The sequence below is a fragment of the Halyomorpha halys genome, unplaced genomic scaffold (genome assembly GCF_000696795.3).
Source record: "Halyomorpha halys isolate HHAL.00 unplaced genomic scaffold, Hhal_1.1 Scaffold11.1, whole genome shotgun sequence".
Classification (NCBI taxonomy): Eukaryota; Metazoa; Arthropoda; class Insecta; order Hemiptera; family Pentatomidae; genus Halyomorpha; species Halyomorpha halys.
The window spans coordinates 457,990-479,292 of record NW_027111958.1 but is presented as its reverse complement, the minus strand read 5'-3'; the positions used below and the strand labels follow the sequence as shown (position 1 = coordinate 479,292).

The following is a 21,303-nucleotide window of genomic DNA, read 5'->3' as shown; positions in this document are numbered from 1 at the left end:
ATGTGTCATCGGCATACGTGGTGAGGATAGTGTTAGGATTGGTTGGAATGTCAGCTGTATAGACGGTGTAGAGGATGGGACCAAGGTAGAGATGCGACATCGATAAAAAAACATCGATGTTCAATACTAAAACATCGATGTTAAAAAAACATCGACAAAAAAACATCGATGTTTTTCAACATCGATGTTTTTTTTAACCATTTCAGTAACATAAAGACTGTTCTAAAGACTACCCATGCTCCGGCCAGTCAGAAGTGCTTTTTCAATCAACCAATAGGACATGGACTACAAAAAACATGTTTTTAAAATATCGTTGCTTACAATACATTACCCAAAATACATCGATGTTTATGAACAACTATTTCAGAAACATGAGGTCTGTTCTAACGATCACGCATTCTACGGCCTGTCAGAAGTGGGTTTTGAAACTAAGAATCCGACATCGACTACAAAAAACATCGATGTTATTAAAATATCGTTCCTTACACTACATTATCCAAAATATATCGATGTTTTTGAACAACTATTTCAGAAACATGAGGCCTGTTCCAACGATCACGCATTCTACGGCCTGTCAGAAGTGGGTTTTGAAACTAAGAATCCGACATCGACTACAAAAAACATCGATGTTTTTAAAATATCGTTGCTTACAATACATTACCCAAAATACATCGATGTTTTTGAACATCCATTTGAGTAACATAAGGTCTGTTCCAACGATCAAGCATTTTACGGCCTGTCAGAAGTGGTTTTTGAAACTAAGAATCCGACATCGACTACAAAAAACATCGATGTTTTAAAATATTGTTGCTTACAATACATTTTCCAAAAATCATCGATGTTTTAAAATATTGTTGTTAACAATATATTGCCAAAAATACATTGTTGTTTTTTTGAACATCTATTTCAGAAACATAAGGTCTGTTCCGACCAGTCAGAAATGGTTGTTGGAACAAATAATGTAACTAAAAAAACCATCGATGTTTTGGGTAAAACATCAACATCGAAGTCGCTTCCCTAGACCAAGGATACTTCCTTGAGGAACTAATAAATGTTAAATGTATAGGGTTGTGAGCAGCCTAATTTATGAGTCCATGTTAAATTTTAAATGAAGAAGAGCTCCTAGCGGATTTTCCGGAGAAATGTTTTTGTAATCTGTATGAGATGAAAAAATATCTAACAGCTCCATCACATTATAATTTTTTTTATCTCGCACAGTTTTTCTATTACTGAATTATTATTTTTATCCATTTCTTTATTATTATAGTTTAACAACATCCAAAATGAATTCATTACGAATTATTAACAACTAACCTAATTAATGACTACTAAAATTAATCATCAGTCTGTAGTCATTTTGGTATGTTAACACCGTCTGTTCTGTTGCGTGACGTCATTCTTCAATCAATATACCTATTAGCAGACTCTCCATTTTGTTAAATGTTATATTGCTTTAATATGCTAAAAGGAGAAAAAATTTCTCTATTCAACAATGTTTCCAAACAACATGCTAAACTAAAGCTTATGAAAACCCCTATTATTGCAGTTATGAATTTTTGAAATATACTGTTTTTGGTTAGTATTATAATGTAATGATTTTTATTTATTGTTATGTTCAGTTGCCCGGAGTCGAGTAAAGCAGACAGAGTGGCATGCTGGGAGCAGCCTATGAGTCCTTCCAAGAAGGGATCCAAGATGAGGAGTTCCTTCTCGTCACAGGAGAGATACTTCTGCCACAAAGAGTTTTTGTATGGGCATAAATATAGTAGTGAGTATTAGCGTGTAGAGTTAGCTGCAATAGATATTTCGCTTATTTTTGTCTGCGGGGTATTTAAAATCGGAAAACAATATGATTCGATTCTAGCAAGAGGAACAAAGAGTTCAACTAAAATCCACTAGAGCGCAGCACCGAAGCTCACAAATTTATATATTATTGCATTTTATAAAAACATATTGTTATTTTTACATATTATTAATTTTTGTACGTACTACTTAGCAATGTCAATAAAATAATAAATAAACGATTTCAAAATAATGCACGAAATTAAAGCAACCAGATAAGGACAAGACTTTTCGGTCACAGCCGTATGCACTAGGTCTATAAATAAGGGTGTTCAAATAAAATTTATATTTGAAAATCAGTTGTGTTTTTTGAATCGTTTATTTTTGATTACTTTAATGAAAACATCCTGCAATTACTAGCCAAAAGTAATGAGTCTGCCAAGTATAATTAGGGGGAATACAAAATGACGGCTGTTTCATAATGTTAAAATAAAACATTCCTTGCGCTATGTAACCTACGGCAATCGAAAGGTTGAATTAGAGGGGCTTCCGTAAAGAAGGCAATACTAGCGCCCCATGTGGCCAACATTCAAGACTCACTGGCGTGTGAACTAGATTTACTGGAGTGGCTCCTTGCAGCAGAGGAGAGGGAGGTATAGGGATGCGGGGAGAAGAAAGGAAGCATGGGGTAAGTCCACCCAGTTCAATATAGTTAACCTCCACATCATCATCAAACACCTCATTATATATACTGTTTTCCATAGCCCAGTCAATCTAAATTAATCAACCCTTTTAACTATAAATGTTGTTGTTGTTGATTGTTGCTTAAAGGCATAAAATCCTCTGGTCATCAACGCCTATGGCATGATAAAAAAAAAAAAAATAAATAGATAAAAAAAAATCAAAAAAATCGAAGAGGAGTTATAATTTATAAAGAAGGCGATGCGCTTTTAAGAATTCAAACACCAATGCAACTGTAGATTCCTCATCTGTGAGAGCTTCTGACAAATTTGGGATCAGTCCCATCCTGTTTATTATTGGCAAATAGTGAATACTTTCTTCAAAAATATGTCTAATCGTCAGAACTGACGATATTTGCACGTTGGAGGTGGCAGTTTTCTGATCAGGTGAGAATGCGTGAGGAGAGTATGACCTATTCTCAAGCGGGTTAGAGCGGCTGTTGCGGTAGGATGTTGACCATGGTTTTACTGATCGCTTTATTTCTTTTAATTTACTCGGCGAGCTTTCATTCCACTTGGCCTGCCATTTTTCTAATATTTGTAATTTAAGGGGTGTACTGAGTTCTGCAGGGGTTGGAATAGCGGCGCCTCGGCGAGGGATGCCTCGACTATAAATGTTTTATTTCGGCCACCCCCTACACCACCTGTAACTTATATAATAGAATTTTATTTTCATTCAATCATGTTTTATTTTTCAATATACAGTCCACTTAAAATCCAAGCAGCCAACCAAAAGTGAATGTGTGCCTGGCATTCTGCTGAAGGCATGCTTCATACACATTATATCATTGAATACGAGAAAACCTAAGCGAACTTCATTTAAAGTAAAGTAAATTTACTAAATCTGAGCCCTAATAGAGTTATTTATGATCAACTGTTCTCTAGATATAGCTTTTTCCACAGCAACATTCCATGAATATGTTCCTGTTCAATAGTTACCTAGATACAGTTTTTAAAACACATATTTCATGAAATGTTCCGCTCGTGTTTTGTTTTCACCATGACAACCGTAACATCCCTTGTATACGCAGATCTAGCCAGTGGTTTTTTTCTTCACCATGACAACCGTAACATCCCTTGTATACGCAGATATCGCCAGTGTTTTTATTTCACCGTGGCGACCGCAACATAGGATTAGTTATCTGTAAGTTTAACAACAAACTCTGTCCCTATATATATTCCAGACGATTCTGATAATAAAGTTAGTTATTCAAGCACTGTGTTTATTCTGTGTTATGCTTTTAGTCTAATCGTAAGTTTATATATATATATACATATATATGGGGGGTGAGAGAGAGAGAGAGAGAGAGAGAGAGAGAGAGAGAGAGAGAGAGAGAGAGAGAGAGAGAGAGAAACTGGAATCAAATAATGTTGTCTTTTAATACAATATTGTATGCTATATTATATTATTTATTTCCTACAGGCTACCGAGAACAGCTATGGGAAGGTAGACACGTGTTCCCGTTCAGTTTCACGCTACCTGCGCAATTGCCCCCATCGTTCGCAGGTCGCTATGGCTACGTGAGGTACTATTGCGAAGCGGCGCTACTGCGCTGGAGGTTGCGCGACAGCAGAAGAGCTTATTTCAGCGTAACCAATCTCGCAGATCTCAATCAAGAACCTAAAGCAGAAGTTAGTATGACTGCATGTAGAATATTTTTTTAAAATATTAGATTACCTAGAGCATTAAGGGATCTTCATAAGAGTCATTCTCAAAGTATGGTTCAACCCAACTACATATTTAATCATGGTCAATCAACTTCATCCTCTCGACAATGTAGAAGAGAGGAGTTGGATGGTATAGTAAGTGTTATGAAAGTAGCAATTGACGAGAAATTTCTTGCCTTTTCAGTCTTGTATGAGGATTCCATGTTTATCGATTGTCTATATGTATTCCTAAGTAACGGATCTGTACGATAGAACTAAGTTACCTTAGGATATTATTAAAAGATACCGTGAGGTAGAAATTCCAAAACAATTTAAACGTAGTTTAAATTTTTTTAAACTAAGTGATGGTTCTATGAGACTATCATAGAAATATAATGCTGTCTAAAGGGGACTGAATGCGACAATTAATTAAAGCTTGTCCTTTGTTTATGTCCGACCCTTTGTTAAGTTCACAGTTAAAGGGCTCTTTTATTCATTTAATACTGATGAAACTATAAAAAAAACATAATTGAGATGTTTCATCTAAAATAATAACTTAAATTCTGAATTTAATTAAAAATATGTGATGAGTCCACTCAAACGATTTTCCTTATTGGGTTATTCTCGTTTAGTTAATCATTCGTTATTATCATTTTTTAGGTAAAAAAACATTTTGATTATTTTAAAAACGTATGATCCGGGTGCGGTCAAAGAAAAAACTCAAATAATATTAAATAGTATTTATATTGAGCCAAAATTACGCCCCACGTTGCAGAGCTAGAAAAGATAACACTAAATTAAGGCAGCAAAGTAAGAAATCAGATAACATGAAATAAAAATAAACTAAGCTGTGGCTAAATATTGCTATATTCCTGTCGTCAGGATGCCAGGATAATTGCTAAAGGCATTTTTCAAAAAATAAGTTAATTAATTTATATTGAGTCCTGAAAAACTATTATTATAATTGAATTATTTTCCAGATGCTTTTTGCGTTTACCAGTTTATCAATTATTGAATATCTTTATATTTAAAAAATATTTTTACCATCTAAATATAGGATAGATTAGGGAGTGGCAATAAATACTTATTTAATATATATATATATATATATACTCTATATGGTAACCCCATAAATGGCAAAAAGGACCAATAGGCCCACATGCCGGACTTGTTCCTCCCACCATTACCAGTACCAGTACCAACCCCATAAAGAGATGGTTTATTTCCATTATACATGTTCCACGCCATGAAAGGCATACTACATATACTATATGTTTACAATACGAAAGATTTGAGTATATATAGTTAGTTACATTGTTTATAACATTTAAAAAACACATAACTAATTAATAATAAAAAAGAGGAAGAAAAAATCAACAATCACAACAAAAGGTTTTATTACTTATATATATATTTTATTACTTTAATGAAAATTTCGTACAGTTAATAGTCAAAATTGATGAGGGCAGTCAGTAGGTTTACGACGAAGGGTAAAGGTGATTTGATGGGATTTGTTGGAATTTATCTTAATCCTCCAATTACGACACCAATATTCGAGGGCTGTGATATGAGATTGGAGATTTTGGGATACAATTAATGGGTTATTACTAGCAGCGAGCACACATGTGTCATCGGTATACGTGGTGAGGATAGTGTTACGATTGGTTGGAATGTCAGCTGTATAGACGGTGTAGAGGATGGGACCAAGGATACTACCTTGAGGAACTAATAAATCTTAAATGTATAGGATTGTGAGCAGCCTAATTTATGAGTCCATGTTAAATTTTAAATGAAAAAGAGCATACCTAAATGAAACTAAGAATACCTATGGTGCTACAAATATGAATTAATTTGCGATTTATATAGTCCAAGGAATATTTGATCAAGTTAGATTATTCTGAGAGCGTCCCATGTCAATGAAGCTTGGAACAGAATACCATTTTTACATTTCTCTTTAACCGAATCACCTTTTAGAGTAATCTCAACACGTGGAACCTCCACGTGTACAGTTAAAGCAATTAGCAACAGTTAAAGTAAATGGGATTAAAACAAGGAGTACTAAACCATTAATATTTTCCTTAATAATTTTCATAAAAAATAAAAATATCATAATCAAAAAAACAAATGCACATTTCATAAAATAATTTTTAGGACAGCAAAAAAAAGGACATAAATAAACAATAATTGTACATTTCTCACTTTTTATGTGTTTTACTCCTTAACTCTAGTTTTATTTAATATTAGCTATTTTATCTCGGCGATCTTTCACATTACCTGTTTATCTTTTGTCCTTCCGACGCCCACTCTGTCGTGACTACATACAAATCAATCAGTTTTAGCCAGTATCTTCTGCTGCTTCTCCTTTGTTCCTTGTTTTTACATTCGCTCTGATCTTAATTTAACTAAATGTTTTTTTTAATTTACTCATCTATATAAATTAATTGCTTATTGTATCATACATTCATTCCTCAAATTATCTATCCATAGAATCTAGTTTAAAGTGACATAGTGTAATGGTGTCCCCAGGGCATCCAGCCTGTAGCCCCAACACTGGTCTTTAATTTTTTTTTTCTTTTCATATAAAATCACAAAAATAGTGATAAATTTAACACGAGCCCACTATCTACACAAGATAGTTTGGGGGCGTAATTAAGTTAGTAAGTGAAAGTTGTTTAATACAGCACATATTTTATATTTTAATTTAAAATATTATACATTTATATCAGTTTATTTATATTTTTTTATAATGCACATATATAAAAAAAAAGCCTAGATAAAATACTTTTCTGGCCAATGGGCTAATCATTTATATATCCTCTAATTTCCAGTCGGGGTGCGAAGAGCACAAGACGACCAACTCCTGCCTCTTCTGCTGCCCTAAAGGTACGATCGTGGCCAGCGCAGAGCTGAGGCGGAGGGGCTTCGCCCCCGGAGAGATCGCCCCAGTTTGCGTCGAGGTTCACAATATGAGCAATACAATCATCACCAGCCTTAGAGCTCTTGTAGTTCAGGTTATATTTTGGTTATTTACAGTATTTTTCCTTCATAACATATTATTTTAAACTTAAATTCTATATCAGTTTATTTCTGTGCTTAAAAAAAAACAAAAAAAAAATTACTGACTGCCCTACAGTTTCATTTAATGGTGTTGTTCTTACCCCTGTCGAACAGATCTGCTACCTTGGACTGCATTTGGACAAGCGATTAACCTGGAATCCTCACGCCAGACTGAAAAGACAGGAAACTTCACGTCGATTTCGACTATTACAGCACTTACTAGACAAACGGTCTAAACTTCCAACACATTACAAAAGACTGATCTACATGACTGTAATAAGGCCAATCTGGACATATGGAGTTGAGCTTTGGGGCTCCACTAAACCTTTGAATTCCTCTCGTATTCAATCCTTACAATCCAAAATTGTTCGTAAAATCCTCAATGCTCCTTACTTTGTCACAAATAAAATCATACATAAAGACCTTAATGTTCCCTATGTAACCGATCTAGCCCGAACCAGATATCACTCATTCCACTATAAACTCTCTAACCACTCAAACCCCCTAGTTTCTAATCTTCCATCCTCTTCCATTCCTGACAATCCTCCGAGGGGCCTGAAAAGAAGATGGCCACGAGACCAGCTAATGAAAATGTCATTACACGCCTGTAACACTTCAATTTAACTTAGATCAGATTTACTAAATGTATTATAATGTACAGTTGTAAATAGCAATAAATAAATATAAAAAAAAGAAAAGAAAAAAAAAAAGGAAAACGTTCAATGTGCAGTTAAAACCTAAATGTGTAGAATAGTATAATATAAAACGACCAAAATCCTTTAAGGAAATTTAAAAAACGACTATATTCTCTTGCTTTCTTGGAGGTAAATATCAAAATAGAATCGTTATTAACAAAAATATTGTATATTTAAGTGCTTTGCAATTAACTAAAATTGAATTGAACAGTAAGTACAATTTAGGCCACGTACGCAAAGAGGAATCAACAAATATTTTTGTGAATTTGTGTTTTATTTATAATTTATTCAATAATTTTAATTTCACAACATGCACCCACGACAAAGATTTCCTCTTTATCACTATTAGATGTAGATAGAGCCTTGAGTATTGTTAAATAAACAAAAAAAAATTCTTTTTAATAACTACCTCTCATGTTTACGCTAGGTGGTGGGCTATATCTCCGGACAAGGCCTTCGACGACACGAAGACTCCAGAAGGGTGCTGGAGGTGACAAGAGGAGAAGTAAGACCTGGAGTGTCCTTTGCTTGGGGTTCTGCAGGAGTGCGGCTTCCACCTCTTCCTCCGACCACGTTCACCATGGACTCCTGCAAGATAATGACTATTTCTTATAGAATAGACGTTAGTGTAATTTATTTAAATGTATATATTTATCCCCCAAACCAGAGTTTTGAACCAAATTTCTATAAATTGATTGTTTATCACACTATGGACAAAAAATATACCTCCTTTAATTAGAGATTAGAACTTAAACCTGTGGTTTAGCCAGCTATTTAACCTACTGAACAGGAAATCTCATCTTTCAATTCACTACTATCTTTTAATCTCCAATTGAAGATGTGAAGTACTCTATACCAGAAGGCCTCTACAATCCGTCTTCATACAGGTTACGAAGTAAATGGTCAGGATGAAATTTAGAAGGATGAAAATTTATCTCTCCAAGGTACGAGTAGGTAGTCACGAAAGGGAATGGAAGTCCTGACTGGTACTATCCGCAGGTCTTTGCAGGAAGGAAACTTCGTTCTGCAGGGTACAAACCTACCCAAGTCGCAAAGGGGATTGTAAATCTTACGGGTATGAGCCATAGATCCTTGCGATAAGAATAAGTTATAGAAAAGAAGAGGTGACCATTAGGAACTAGCGTGAAATAAAACATATCAGATACGTAATAAAAAAAAGGTGGAAGAATATTCAATCTAAATGTGTCTATTTGATATTTCCCAAAAGGTAACGAAGAGATGGTACTCTAGGTTAATCAATCTATTAAAAATGCTAAAAAATTACTTTCCTAGAATTAGTATAGTCTTTTGTTTGTTTATTTATTTATTCTTGTATTGATGATAGCAATGAGTTGTACTTACTGCTGCAAACAATCTTATTGCCAAACAGACAGGATAAATAAATAAATAATAAATTACGAAGAAGATATTCAGGAGTGCAGTCAAAAAAATATAGTTGTTAACTATTATATTATTGCTAACTAATAAATATAAGCAGGAGGTATGATAGAAATTCTCAATATAGACTCATAGATTAAAGGAGAATACTCATCAAAATTAGTTATAGATATGGTACAGAGATAGGTGAAGAAGATATGGTATAGGTGAAGTATAGTAATATGTAAAAGGGAGGTTTTTAGAAAATTTATAAAAAGGAACAATAATCGTAAGGATAAACAGCTGTCAGAATGGAGCGCTGAGTACGACTGAGAAGGAAAGGGGCTGTGAGGTAAAGAAAAAAAAGGACTTTACTTCCTGGGGAGGAAATATTTTTTTATAATAGATGGGTAAAGTAACATCTTTATCACAGTAACATCTAATATCATATCTAATATTGCAATAATACAAATATATGCCATAATAATTGTATGCAATTTCACAGTCTCATCATACCTATAATCCTGTAACATTAATGCTTTGGTAAATAAGCTAGTGGAGCTCTGGAAGTGGCCAAATTCTTGACTCCAAGTGTACAGCGTCAGTATAGTGCCCTTATTCAACCCCCACAGGCTTTCAATTCATTACTAGTATTGATTATAGCTTTTAAAAAAAATTGAATTAAAAATACATGAAAATTTTAGAATTTTTAGTTTCTCTGCAATCCATTTCTTAGTTTTTTTGTTTTGTTTTTTAAAGCAAAAACACAATATCTAATTTTTGAGGTTGAAAACTTCCGAAAGTTAAATATATCTTATTCTGCATTTTCTTTTCTTGTTGTTCAAGGATTATTGTCCCATATTCCTGCACCTTAATAAACCTCATATTTGTCCAAATTTTAATATCACTATGGAAATCATGTCATTTATTTAACATGGTACATGTTAGATTAATTTTTATTAATATATTCTTGTTTGAGAGTGGTTTAGTTTATTTAAAAACAAATTTGATCCTTTTTTCTCAACTTTATTTTTTTCAAAACCTTCCAACGTTTCGACCCTCAGATCATTTTCAAGGGTTAATACAAGTTTGAAAATGTAAATGAAAGAAAGAAGAGAAGTGGTTAGTAAAAGTTTTAAATTCAAGAAAGAATTATATAGAAGAGACAAAGGCAATTAGCCGGCATTTTTAAGAAAATAACAAAATAAAGGTATCCTTGAAAATTATCTGAGGGTCGAAACGTTGGAAGGTTTTGAAAAGAAGGAGTTGAGAAAAAAGGATCAAATTTGTTTTTAAATAAACTAAACCACTCTCAAACAAGAATATATTAATAAAAATTAATCTATGTAACTTATATTTGTCCAGTCACGGATTGATCAGTATGCTGTGTAATGTAGCAACCCGATGTATTTAGGCAGCATGAATGAATAAAGTATTTCTTTCTTTCCTTCTTTCTCGATATAAGTAAAGCATATCTTACAAGTCGATAGTAGTAAATTTTCCATTGAATTGGTTAAGATATTTCTGAGAACTGAACTTCATTTGTCTCCTAAAGCAACCTTGACATTTTCATTGATTAAGTAATGGACACGTTTCTTCGTGTCATATGAAAGTTCGTGACTGAGTAACTCAGTTCCGGTCTTGAATTTATAAGCACTCCAATCGGAAATGAATTTCCCTCGAACTTATTTATAAATATAAAACTGAAGTGCTTCAAAAAGATTTCATTTGGGTCTTTTTGCAATTTTTATTATTTTTATAAAAAATGTTTTTCAATTATTTTACAAAACTTCATTCGGTGTTGCGAACGGAGTCCAATGACTATAGGAATTTCCAAAACGCTGTAAATACAAGTTTCTACTTTTTTTGTGTTATCGTTAATTGAAAGATTGAAAATTATAGAAAAATAATGTTTTGTAAAAGGATTAAATTATCTGGATTATCTCTCTAGGAAGTCTGGTGAGTCAATTCTTTTAAAATTTGTTGAGGTTAATCACTTCCATTTTTGAATGAATTATTTATTATTTATTCATGATATTGTACAACGTTTCGGGACCACTGTCCCATATTCATTCACTATAAAAACCTATAACAATAATAAAACCAACATAACACCAATCTTCATCCTTATATATTTTAATTTATACAATAATAATCACCTCTTAATTTCATATGGGAAATCATGTCAACCATTTGTGCATCTTTACTTCTCTCTGGCACAGCCATCATTCTAGATTTCTGACTACCTCTTTGGACCTTATCTCATGTCCAGTGTGCTGTTTGGTTACCAGCCTGTTTTTTATAAGTCCTGTTTTGTATTTAATATTAACTTAGTGATTTTTTATTTTTTACATAAACCTGTTTACTTCATCAGATTTTTATTTTTTTTATTTTAAGTCTATTTATAATATCTGCGTAATGTGTGTTAAGTGTCAGTTTTATAGTTTACTGTGTTTTGTATGTTTTGTATATAGCTTCTAGATATCTTCTGTTTTTTGTATTTTGTGCTGTATCTATTATTTTTGGGTTTTCAAAATTTAATTCGTGGTTTAGTTTTATGCTGTGATATGCCAGAGCTGTGCAATTTATATTTTTAGCATTTTTACAATTGGTGATATGTTGCTTAATCCTAGTTTACAGTTTTTTAGATGTTTCACCAATATATACTTTTACATAATTTTTACAATCTATCTTATAAATTGCGTTTAGTTTTTCCATCTTATCAACCCTGTCTTTCATGTTTGACAGCTTATTCTGTAATTTAACAGGACTTATAAAACACAGGGAGGTAACTAAACAGCACACTGGACGTGAGATAAGGTCCAAAGAGGTAGTAAGAAATGTAGAATGATGGCTGTGCCAGAGAGAAGTAAAGATACACAAATGGTTGACATGATTTCCCATATGAAATTAAGAGGTGATTATTATTGTATAAATTAAAATATATAAGGATGAAGATTGGTGTTATGTTAGTTTTATTATTGTTATAGGTTTTTATAGTACATGAATATGGGACAGTAGTCCCGAAACGTTGTACAATATCATAAATAAATAATAAATAATTCATTCAAAAATGGAAGTGATTAACCTCAAAAAATTTTAAAAGAATTGACTCACCAGAGAATAGGTCACACGAGGCTCACCCACTCCTATCTTATATCAAAAGAAACGCCTCCGAACTGCCAGTATTGCAATAACAATTTAACAATAGGCCATGTTTTCCAACGATGCCCATATTTTACACCACACCTCAATAGTTTTGGACTAAGCCAAGATATCTCAAAAACCCTTGGAGACGTTGATAAGGCAATAGAATTGATGTTTCAGTTTTTGAAATCACAAAATTTACTGACAAGAATATAACTTGATCGGAAGGAAAAAAAAAAATAAAAAAAATAAATAAAATAATCAAATTAAAAAATAAATGAAATTTAACGGATATTAGCAAAATTAAATAAAATATAAATGGCGTTGATGACCAATGAAGTTTGGCGCCACTGAACAACCAAACAAACAATAGGAGCATGTAAATAGTTTTCAAAGCCAATTGATATCTTTACTTATATTACGCTTTCATTTATTTAAAATAATTCTCATTATTTTATGTTTTATATGATGGAGTAATGAATATTATGCTAAGAGCTTTGTATTATCCAGTTTGTTTTATTATTTTGTTATGGAGCACTTGTTTTATCTTTTGTTTATTGTTTTTGTAATAAAGAACTAGACTCAGTTTTGTTTTATAATTTTATTTTATATAATGGTTTTGTACAAGACTGTGTCTTTCACAAATTAAATATATTCTATTCTATTCTACTGCATGGAATTATATTGCAGGTGATGATGCACCTCGCTGGAGGCAAAGAGCCCTTGGTACTCCAGCTCCCTATCATCATCGGCAATGTACCTTTGAAGAGGCACTTCCCTTTGCTGGCTCCAGAGGAGAATGCCCTGGAACCAGCCCTGCCATTACCAAAAGCGGTCACCTTTAGATACGATACGTTCCGTAAGTAAACGTTTAATATCAATGTTAAATCGTATTTGTTTTTGTTGCAGATATTGTATTTTCCTTTTAATGGAATCTACTAGATTTATGCATAATTTTACATTTTTATAAGATTCATGGGAAGCACTTACTTGTTTCAAATATATTCATTTATTTTTTAAGTATGTCTCATACCTGTTGTTTTTGGAATGCCAGGATAATTACTGAAGGAAATAATCCAAAATTATTCATATTAATTAAAATTAATTGAGTCCTTAAAACTATTATTATGGGATTAATTATACAAATTAGCCATCTTTATAAAATATGGTTACCAATGAAATGCATGATATATTACGGAGTAGAAGTGTGTAATATAATCCTCAAAGCTACATAAATGATCTAAGTACTTATTATATATTTGAATACCTACAGCTTATTTTTGTCTTGCATAGTAACCCTATGTAAGAGAAGTTTATATAAAAAGTGTACATACTCCATGCGAAACCGCACTATATGCACACAATGTGTTTGTAATTAATGATTGGAGAAGATCATATTTATTTATGCCGATGTTTCTCTCAATGATGGTTGTTGTCTTTTTGTTTTTATAGCCCTGATGAAGACCAGAAAATCAGGTCGAAACGTCGGCATAAATAAATATTTTTGTTTATTTATGTTTTCTTTGCTGACCGCACCCCCTGACCATCTTCTCCAATCTGTAATCTACGGTCAACTATATACACCTCTCTATATGTATGTAATGCGGAGTTACCAATAGAACGTGTTATAGTGTTATACTGACAATAGGGGTATTCATGATGTTGTGTTAAATGTTTTAACTATAAGATTGTGAGTAGCCCTATTTGAAGTCATGTTAAACGTTAAATGCATAAGAGCCCCTAGCGGATTTTCTCAGCAACTTGTTTTATAAGCCTTTATGTTTATAACCTTTCCTTCCAGAGCCTCATGTTATTGTTTACTTCAAATTTGATTTAAGTTTCAGTTTTGATTTAAGTAATTTATTACAACATACCTAGAGTGAGTGAAAAGTGGAATTTGTGTGAAAGTTTAGCTTATGAGTGTCTTATTGATCTTCAAACTTGTGAGGAAGAGAATGAAGATGAGCTAATCAGATATGCACTTCCTTTTCTCAGGGGATCAGTATTAAAATCTACGCATTGGAGATCTTCAGTATTACCAAACTTGGATCAAGATAGGTTTAAATCTCTTTTGAGAGTGAACTTTCAATTTGAAACTATTATACAAGAAACTAAAGGTTGTTAAAAAGTTATTATGTCTATAAACCACTTTTTCAGTATTTATTGTATTAATGAACCCATTATCCTCCTATCTTCAAACCTTATGTATTGTTTAAGAATAAAATCACTTACTTGCAGAAATTTCTTTGAAAACATTTTTAACAAGCATATAATAGCATGTTACATGTCAGGTAAAAGTTAATTTAAATAGCTACAAAATGTCACTCCTCCCATGTTTCTACCTTAATTATGAGGGGAGCTATTTGTATTTAAATAACTAGCCATTAAAAATTTAGAAAACTATAGAGCTATAATTTCAAAACTGGTAAACATAATTCAAATCGCTCCCTATCCAACACAAGGCGGTCTAGCAGACCTCTTCTGTTTTTTTCTCCGTTGTATTATTAAAGTTATCCATTGTGATTTAATAACAGGGGTATGAAATAATAACTAGCAACAAACACGAAAGAACTAACCTGACACCACAAACAAAAATGGTGGCGAGCTCAACTGGTCTATTGTGTGACGTCATTTTCCATTTAACAGACCAAGTAACAGACTCTCAGCAATGTTACATGTTATTTCGTTTTACCACGGCAAAAGAAGGCAATTTTTTCCATTTAGCATGAGTTTTTCCATTTAACACGCTTTAACATGTTAAACTAAAGATCATGAATACCACTAATGTTGAAATAAAGGTAACAGAAACAAAAACAAAACAAAGATCTAATAAATATAATATAAATATAAGTATAAAATACAATTACTAAAATGATGTAATTAGAACATGTGGTTAGAGAAGGCAACTAATTATTTAATACAATAGATAACAAGAATTAAAAGTAAATGTATAATAAAAATAAATAAATATAAATACAGTGCAGATGCGGGAATCAAATATTGAACTAGAACAAAACATATTTTTTAAAAAATAATTTATTAATTGTTATTTACAATTGTATACAAATATATACAACAAGTAAATTTGCTGTAGGTGACATAGTGACATGATACAAACATGTGGAGAATCTACCCACTGATAGAACTCCAATAACATTTCTAGAGGAGAAGATCTCGAGGCCATCTTCTTTTCAGACGCCTAGGAGGATTATTAAATAATGAAGGTGAAGGTCGTTTTTTAACGAGTGGATTTGGGTGGTTGAGTAGTTTATTATGGAAGGAACGGTATCTGGTTCTGGCAAAATCGGATTTGCACTTGAATATGAGTTCTTGTTAATTAGTCGGCTCGCATATTAAGGCCATAAATGTATGAAATCGAACAAAGCACTTACACCACTTAGGTGATTTCTCCTAAGCCATACACATAAGTTATTTCGTCTGCGGAACGCTAATACTAGCTAAATACTATTTACAAATTAATGTATTTAATATGGCGTTAATACCCCAGGAAATCATGAACTGTCGTAGTCTCAAAAGGAAATTGTATACTCAGCCAGCCACGTAACTGTTATAATATGTATGCCTTAATCAAATCGGGCTATTTCTTTGATAGCAATTGAAATTGAAATTTTTCATTACTTTTGTTTGGATTCATGACTTCAGAGACGATTGGAGCATAATAAAACCAATAATTTTTAATTATATAAACTCGATTGCTCTTTTCTTAGAAGAGTTGTAAGGAATTGTACTTGGTTTTCTTCAATTAAAATTTGATGTTTTGCGCTTGGTATGGCACGGGTTCAAAAGAAACCTTTGCTAGTGGGTGTTAGAAATAAAGAAACAAAATTAAACCTTTGAAAAAAAGGAACTTGATAAAACTTTACCAAATTAATAATCACGTAAATTAAAGAAAATTAAATAAAAGATATATTATCTTAATGAAAATCTATCAAAAAACTTAAAAATTGGAATTAAAAAAACTATTATCCTTCCCACTGTTCTTTATGGATGGGAGGCGTGGCCTCTTACATAAGAGATGAACGGCGCCTTAAGGTTTTCGAAAATAAAGTATTACGTAAAATATTCGGACCGAAAAAGGATGGATTAACAAGAGAATTTAGAAGACTGAACAACACTGAATTAAGGGACCTACACCCGGTAAATATAGTTCAGGTTATAGCATTGCGGCGTATAAGATGAGCGTGTAAGGTCGTAGGGCTTAGTAACGAGCGGATCCCCAATGAAACTGAACCGACGAGTAAACGGCCGAGGGGTGGACCGAAACGTAGATGGGAGGATAGCGTTAAGATTGATTTAGTATAGTGGTATCGGCATCGAACCTTGGGGTTCGTTAGGCCTTTATTATTGTTACTATCATTATCTTAATCAAAAATTAAATATATTGAATTCAGTCAGTTGACTAACTTATCTTGACTTTTTTTTTTGTATCATTACTGACAAAAATTAAAAAAATATGTCTTTACACCACCTTATACTTTATCCTTTATTTTACTATAATACTTTTTAATCTTTTTAGAAGGCCTATAAAATAAGTAGAATTCAGCCAAATCATATCCTTTCAAGGATCTCTGTATATCTTCCGATAATCCTTTTATGTAATTACATCCATGGAACTAACACATTAGGGGTATTCATGATGTTGAGATAAAAGCAAAATTATTTACTATGTTAAATGTTATAAGTACAGTATTGTGAGCAGCCCTGTTTGAAGTCATGTTAAATGCATTTTCTGAGCAACTTTTTTTAGTAACCTTTCCTTCGAAAACTTATTATTAGAACTAAAGGTCGTAAAACTTAACTTTCATCAACTCCCATAAAAACTTTTTTTTTTCTTTTTTTTTATTTATTTATTGATATTTACAACTGTATAAAAAATACAACAAGTAAATTTGATCATAATGACATAATGATATGATACAGGATGTAGAGAAACTACCCAATAGTAGACCTCTGAAAACAGTTTACAATATAAGGTCACGAGGCCATCTTCTTTTCAGGTGCCTCGGAGGATTACCAGGAATGGAAGAGGAAGCAAGCTTAGAAACTAGTGGGTTTGGGTGGTTAGGGAGTTTATTATGGAAGGAATAATATCGGGTTCGGGCTAGATCAGTTACATAAGGAACATTTAGGTCTTTATGGACGGTTTTATTAGCAACAAAATAAGGAGCATTGAGGATTTTACGAAGGATTTTGGATTGTAAAGATTGGATACCAGAGGAATTCGAAGGTTTAGTGGAGCCCCAAAGCTCAACTCCGTATGTCCAGATGGGCCTTATTATTGTCATGTAGATCAGTCTTTTGTAATGAGTTGGAAGTTTAGACCGTTTGTCTAGTAAGTGCTGTAAAAAAAAAAACTTCTAAGTTTCGAATAAAGTAATTTATTACAATATGCCTAAAATAAGTGAAAAGTGGTTGTTAGTTATGTGAAAGTTTGGCTACTGAGCGTCTTGTTTAATAATGTTCAAAATGATACTAACACATTTAAAACAGGAACTACGAGCAAGTAACCTAATACAACTAACAAACTGGTGACGAGCTCAGCTGGTCTGTTGCGTGACGTCATTCCCCATTTAACAGACCTAGTAACAGAGTCTCAACTATGTTATATGTCTTATTATTTTAAGATTGTAAAATAAGGGAATATTTCTTCATTTAACATACCTTTTTCTATTTTGTTAAACATGTTAAACTAAAGATATATTCATGATCTAACCACCTCTAATATTGGACTAATTCTGGTTTATATCCCAAACATTATGGTACAAGAGCCGGGAAGAAAAAAAGGCAGTTATCCCATTCCAATTTTTGATTACTTTAATAAAAACTATAGGGGTATTCATGATCTATGTTAAAGCGTGTTAAATGGAAAAACTCGTGTTAAATCGAAAAAAATTGCCTTCTTTTGCCGTGGTAAAACGAAATAACATTTAACATGGCTGAGAGTCTGTTACTTGGTCAGTTAAATCGAGAATGACGTCACACAATAGACCAGTTGAGATCGCCGCCATATTAGTTGTTGTGACTTTCAATACAGTTGTCAATTAGCTCATCTTCATTCTCTTCTTCACAAATTTGAAGATCAATAAGACACTCATAAGCTAAACTTTCACACAAATTCCACTTTTCACTCACTCTAGGCATGTTTTAATTAATTACTTAAATCAAAACTGAAGTAAACAATAACATGAGGGTCTGGAAGGAAGGTTATAAACATAAAGGCTTATACAACAAGTTGCTGAGAAAATCCGCTAGGGACTCTTATGCATTTAACGTTTAACATGACTTCAAATAGGGCTGCTCACAATCCTATAGTTATAACATTTAACATGGTAAAACATATAACATTTAACACAACATCATGAATACCCCTTATGTATAATTACTAGTCAAAATTGATGAGTCTGCCAAGTATAGGTAGAGGGAATACAAAATAGCGGCTGTTTCTAAACATTGATTTTTCATTCGGAGCTCTATATCTTAAAAACTACCAACAACACTAGAAAATCTAAGAGAACATTATTTAAAGAAGAGCAAATGTACTAAAATATTAGCTATAATAGGGCCATTTATGTTTAATAGTTCTCGAGATATAGCAACTTTTCATAAAAGTGTACTGAAATATCTGTAGTTAGTGAATCTATTTTGAGAAATCTTTATCTCAATAACCATTCGACGTACAGATGTCTATTAGCACTCAAATTAAAGCTAGTTCAATGGACTATAAAAAAGTTTATGACCTTTACCTTCGTAGGAATAGTAGTTTTCATGATATTTGCTAAAATAAATTGATTTATAGTTGTTCGAATAATAAGTTTGATTTATGAAAATCTTTATTTCAGAAACCATTGGACGTACAGATGTCTGCCAGCACTCAAATCAAAGCTAGTTACATGTGCTATAATGTGGTTAATAATGTTTATCTTTGTAGGAGTGGTAGTTTTTATGATATTTGACAAAATAAACTCACAAAATGTTAATTTCTAGTTCTTCGTATAGAATGTTGGATTTTTTAAAAAATCATATCACTTGGCCCATAAGAAGCACATATGTCTGCCAACACTCAAAATAAAGAAAATTTAACTTACTATAAAGTAGTTTATGACCCTTATCTTCGTAGGGGTAGTAGTGTTTATTATATTCACATATGGATATAAATTTGGCAAAAGGAAATTTGTCCGAACAACTATAAATCAATTTATTTTAGCAAATGTAAAATATTACTCCTACGAAGATAAACATCATAAACTATTTTATACCTAAAACTAGCTTTAATTAGAATGCTAATAGACATTTGTACATCAAATGTTTTTTGAGATATGAGTTTTTCAAAATAAATTCACTAACTACTGATCTTTCAGTACGTCCCTTACAACATTTTCCTGAAACGTTGCTTTTTAAAAAGCTATATCTCGAAAAATATTTAGTGTAAATAACTCTATTAGGGCTAATATTTTAGCAAATTTACTCTAATTTAAAAGATCTTCTCTTAGGTTTTCTTGTGTTGTTCCTACTTTTTAAGATATACAGCTCCGAATGAAAAATTAGTTTTTTTTTTATCGCTTTGAAACACCCGCCATATTTTATTCCCCCAACCTATACTTGGCAGACTCATCAATGTTGACAATTAATTATACATAGTTTTCATTAAAGTAATCAGAAATTGGGGTGAGATAACTGCCTTTTTCTCCTCTTGGACTCTTGTTCTATTATATTTTAACGTATAACTGCTAACTGAGTTTTAGGCCTATCTTCTACGCCATAACCCCTGATGAAGACCTGAAACTCAGGTCGAAACGTCAGTATAAACTATCTACACTTCATTATATTTTAACGGTGTAGGGTAAATATTTCCCAGGAATATATTGAACACTTTACTTTAGATTGCATTATTGATATTATTGGTTAACGTGATATACACATGGCCTCAAAACAATTAGGTTTGGCGAGGAATTTATTTCCCTATTATTAGAAAAAATAAGATTCTAAAACTTTGATGAAATAATTTTTTCGTTTAAAACAAACATTGTTACTGATATTATCATTATTTTGTTTCAGCTGGAGTTGCTTCAGCGGAGAGCGTCAACCCACAACAATCTGAGTGCGTGTACAAGCTTCCTGCATTCAAACCGCGCTATCTCTATTACACACCTAAGGGTCTCTTATAATATATCTTGTCACCTAAGGGGCTGTTATAACATAACTAGCTACCTTAGGAACTGTTATAATGTAACTCGTGAAGTAAGGAACAGCTATATTATAACTAAAGATGAGAAGACATTTGACCGTATATATATGAGGAGAAGATGCCTTGAAGTTGCGGTAAGTGAACAACACAAATAAGTTGAGAGAACTTATTTAATAGTGCCAACGTTTCGGCCAGAGTTTCTAGTCTTCATCAGGACTAAGAACAAAGGGCAAGACAACAACCAATGAATAAAAAAAAAAATAAAAAGAGAAAATATAAACAGAATGTCACAAGTAAATAATTATACAAATTGAAAATTAATAAACATAAAATGATGAAAAAAGTGGAAAATAAATTATAAACCTTAATTACCTTAATATAAATGTTGGGCCAACCATAGCTCAGTGGTTAAGACACAGTCTTACCAATTTGATGTCTATTGGCGGTGCCGGTTCGAATCCGGCCTGGGGCGTTGACTTTTTTCATTGAGTGGCGGTTCCACAAAATGAAGTACTTTGTCCCCCCCCAACCATGGTTAGGCAGTTTAGGACTCCAATGGGAGTCTTGGCCGAAAATATATATATCAACACAATTTCTTCGTGAAAAAATCCATATGATGTACACATGTGAGTAACAATTTTCTATGAAAATT

At 32.5% G+C, this 21,303-nt stretch overlaps 1 protein-coding gene across 1 annotated transcript in view; it reads left to right on the top strand.

The window, feature by feature from the left end:
- LOC106678428 (arrestin domain-containing protein 17) overlaps nt 1–21,169 on the top strand; it is a 49,497-nt gene extending 28,328 nt beyond the window's left edge. The window contains exons 3-8 of the mRNA XM_024359462.2: nt 1,620–1,768; nt 3,946–4,154; nt 6,998–7,180; nt 8,349–8,543; nt 13,136–13,304; nt 20,522–21,169. Coding sequence (XP_024215230.1) covers nt 1,620–1,768; nt 3,946–4,154; nt 6,998–7,180; nt 8,349–8,543; nt 13,136–13,304; nt 20,522–20,631 — 1,015 coding nt within the window. The 3' untranslated portion in view covers nt 20,632–21,169. The remainder of the gene's footprint in view (nt 1–1,619; nt 1,769–3,945; nt 4,155–6,997; nt 7,181–8,348; nt 8,544–13,135; nt 13,305–20,521) is intronic.
- Nucleotides 21,170–21,303: the final 134 nt, after the last annotated feature.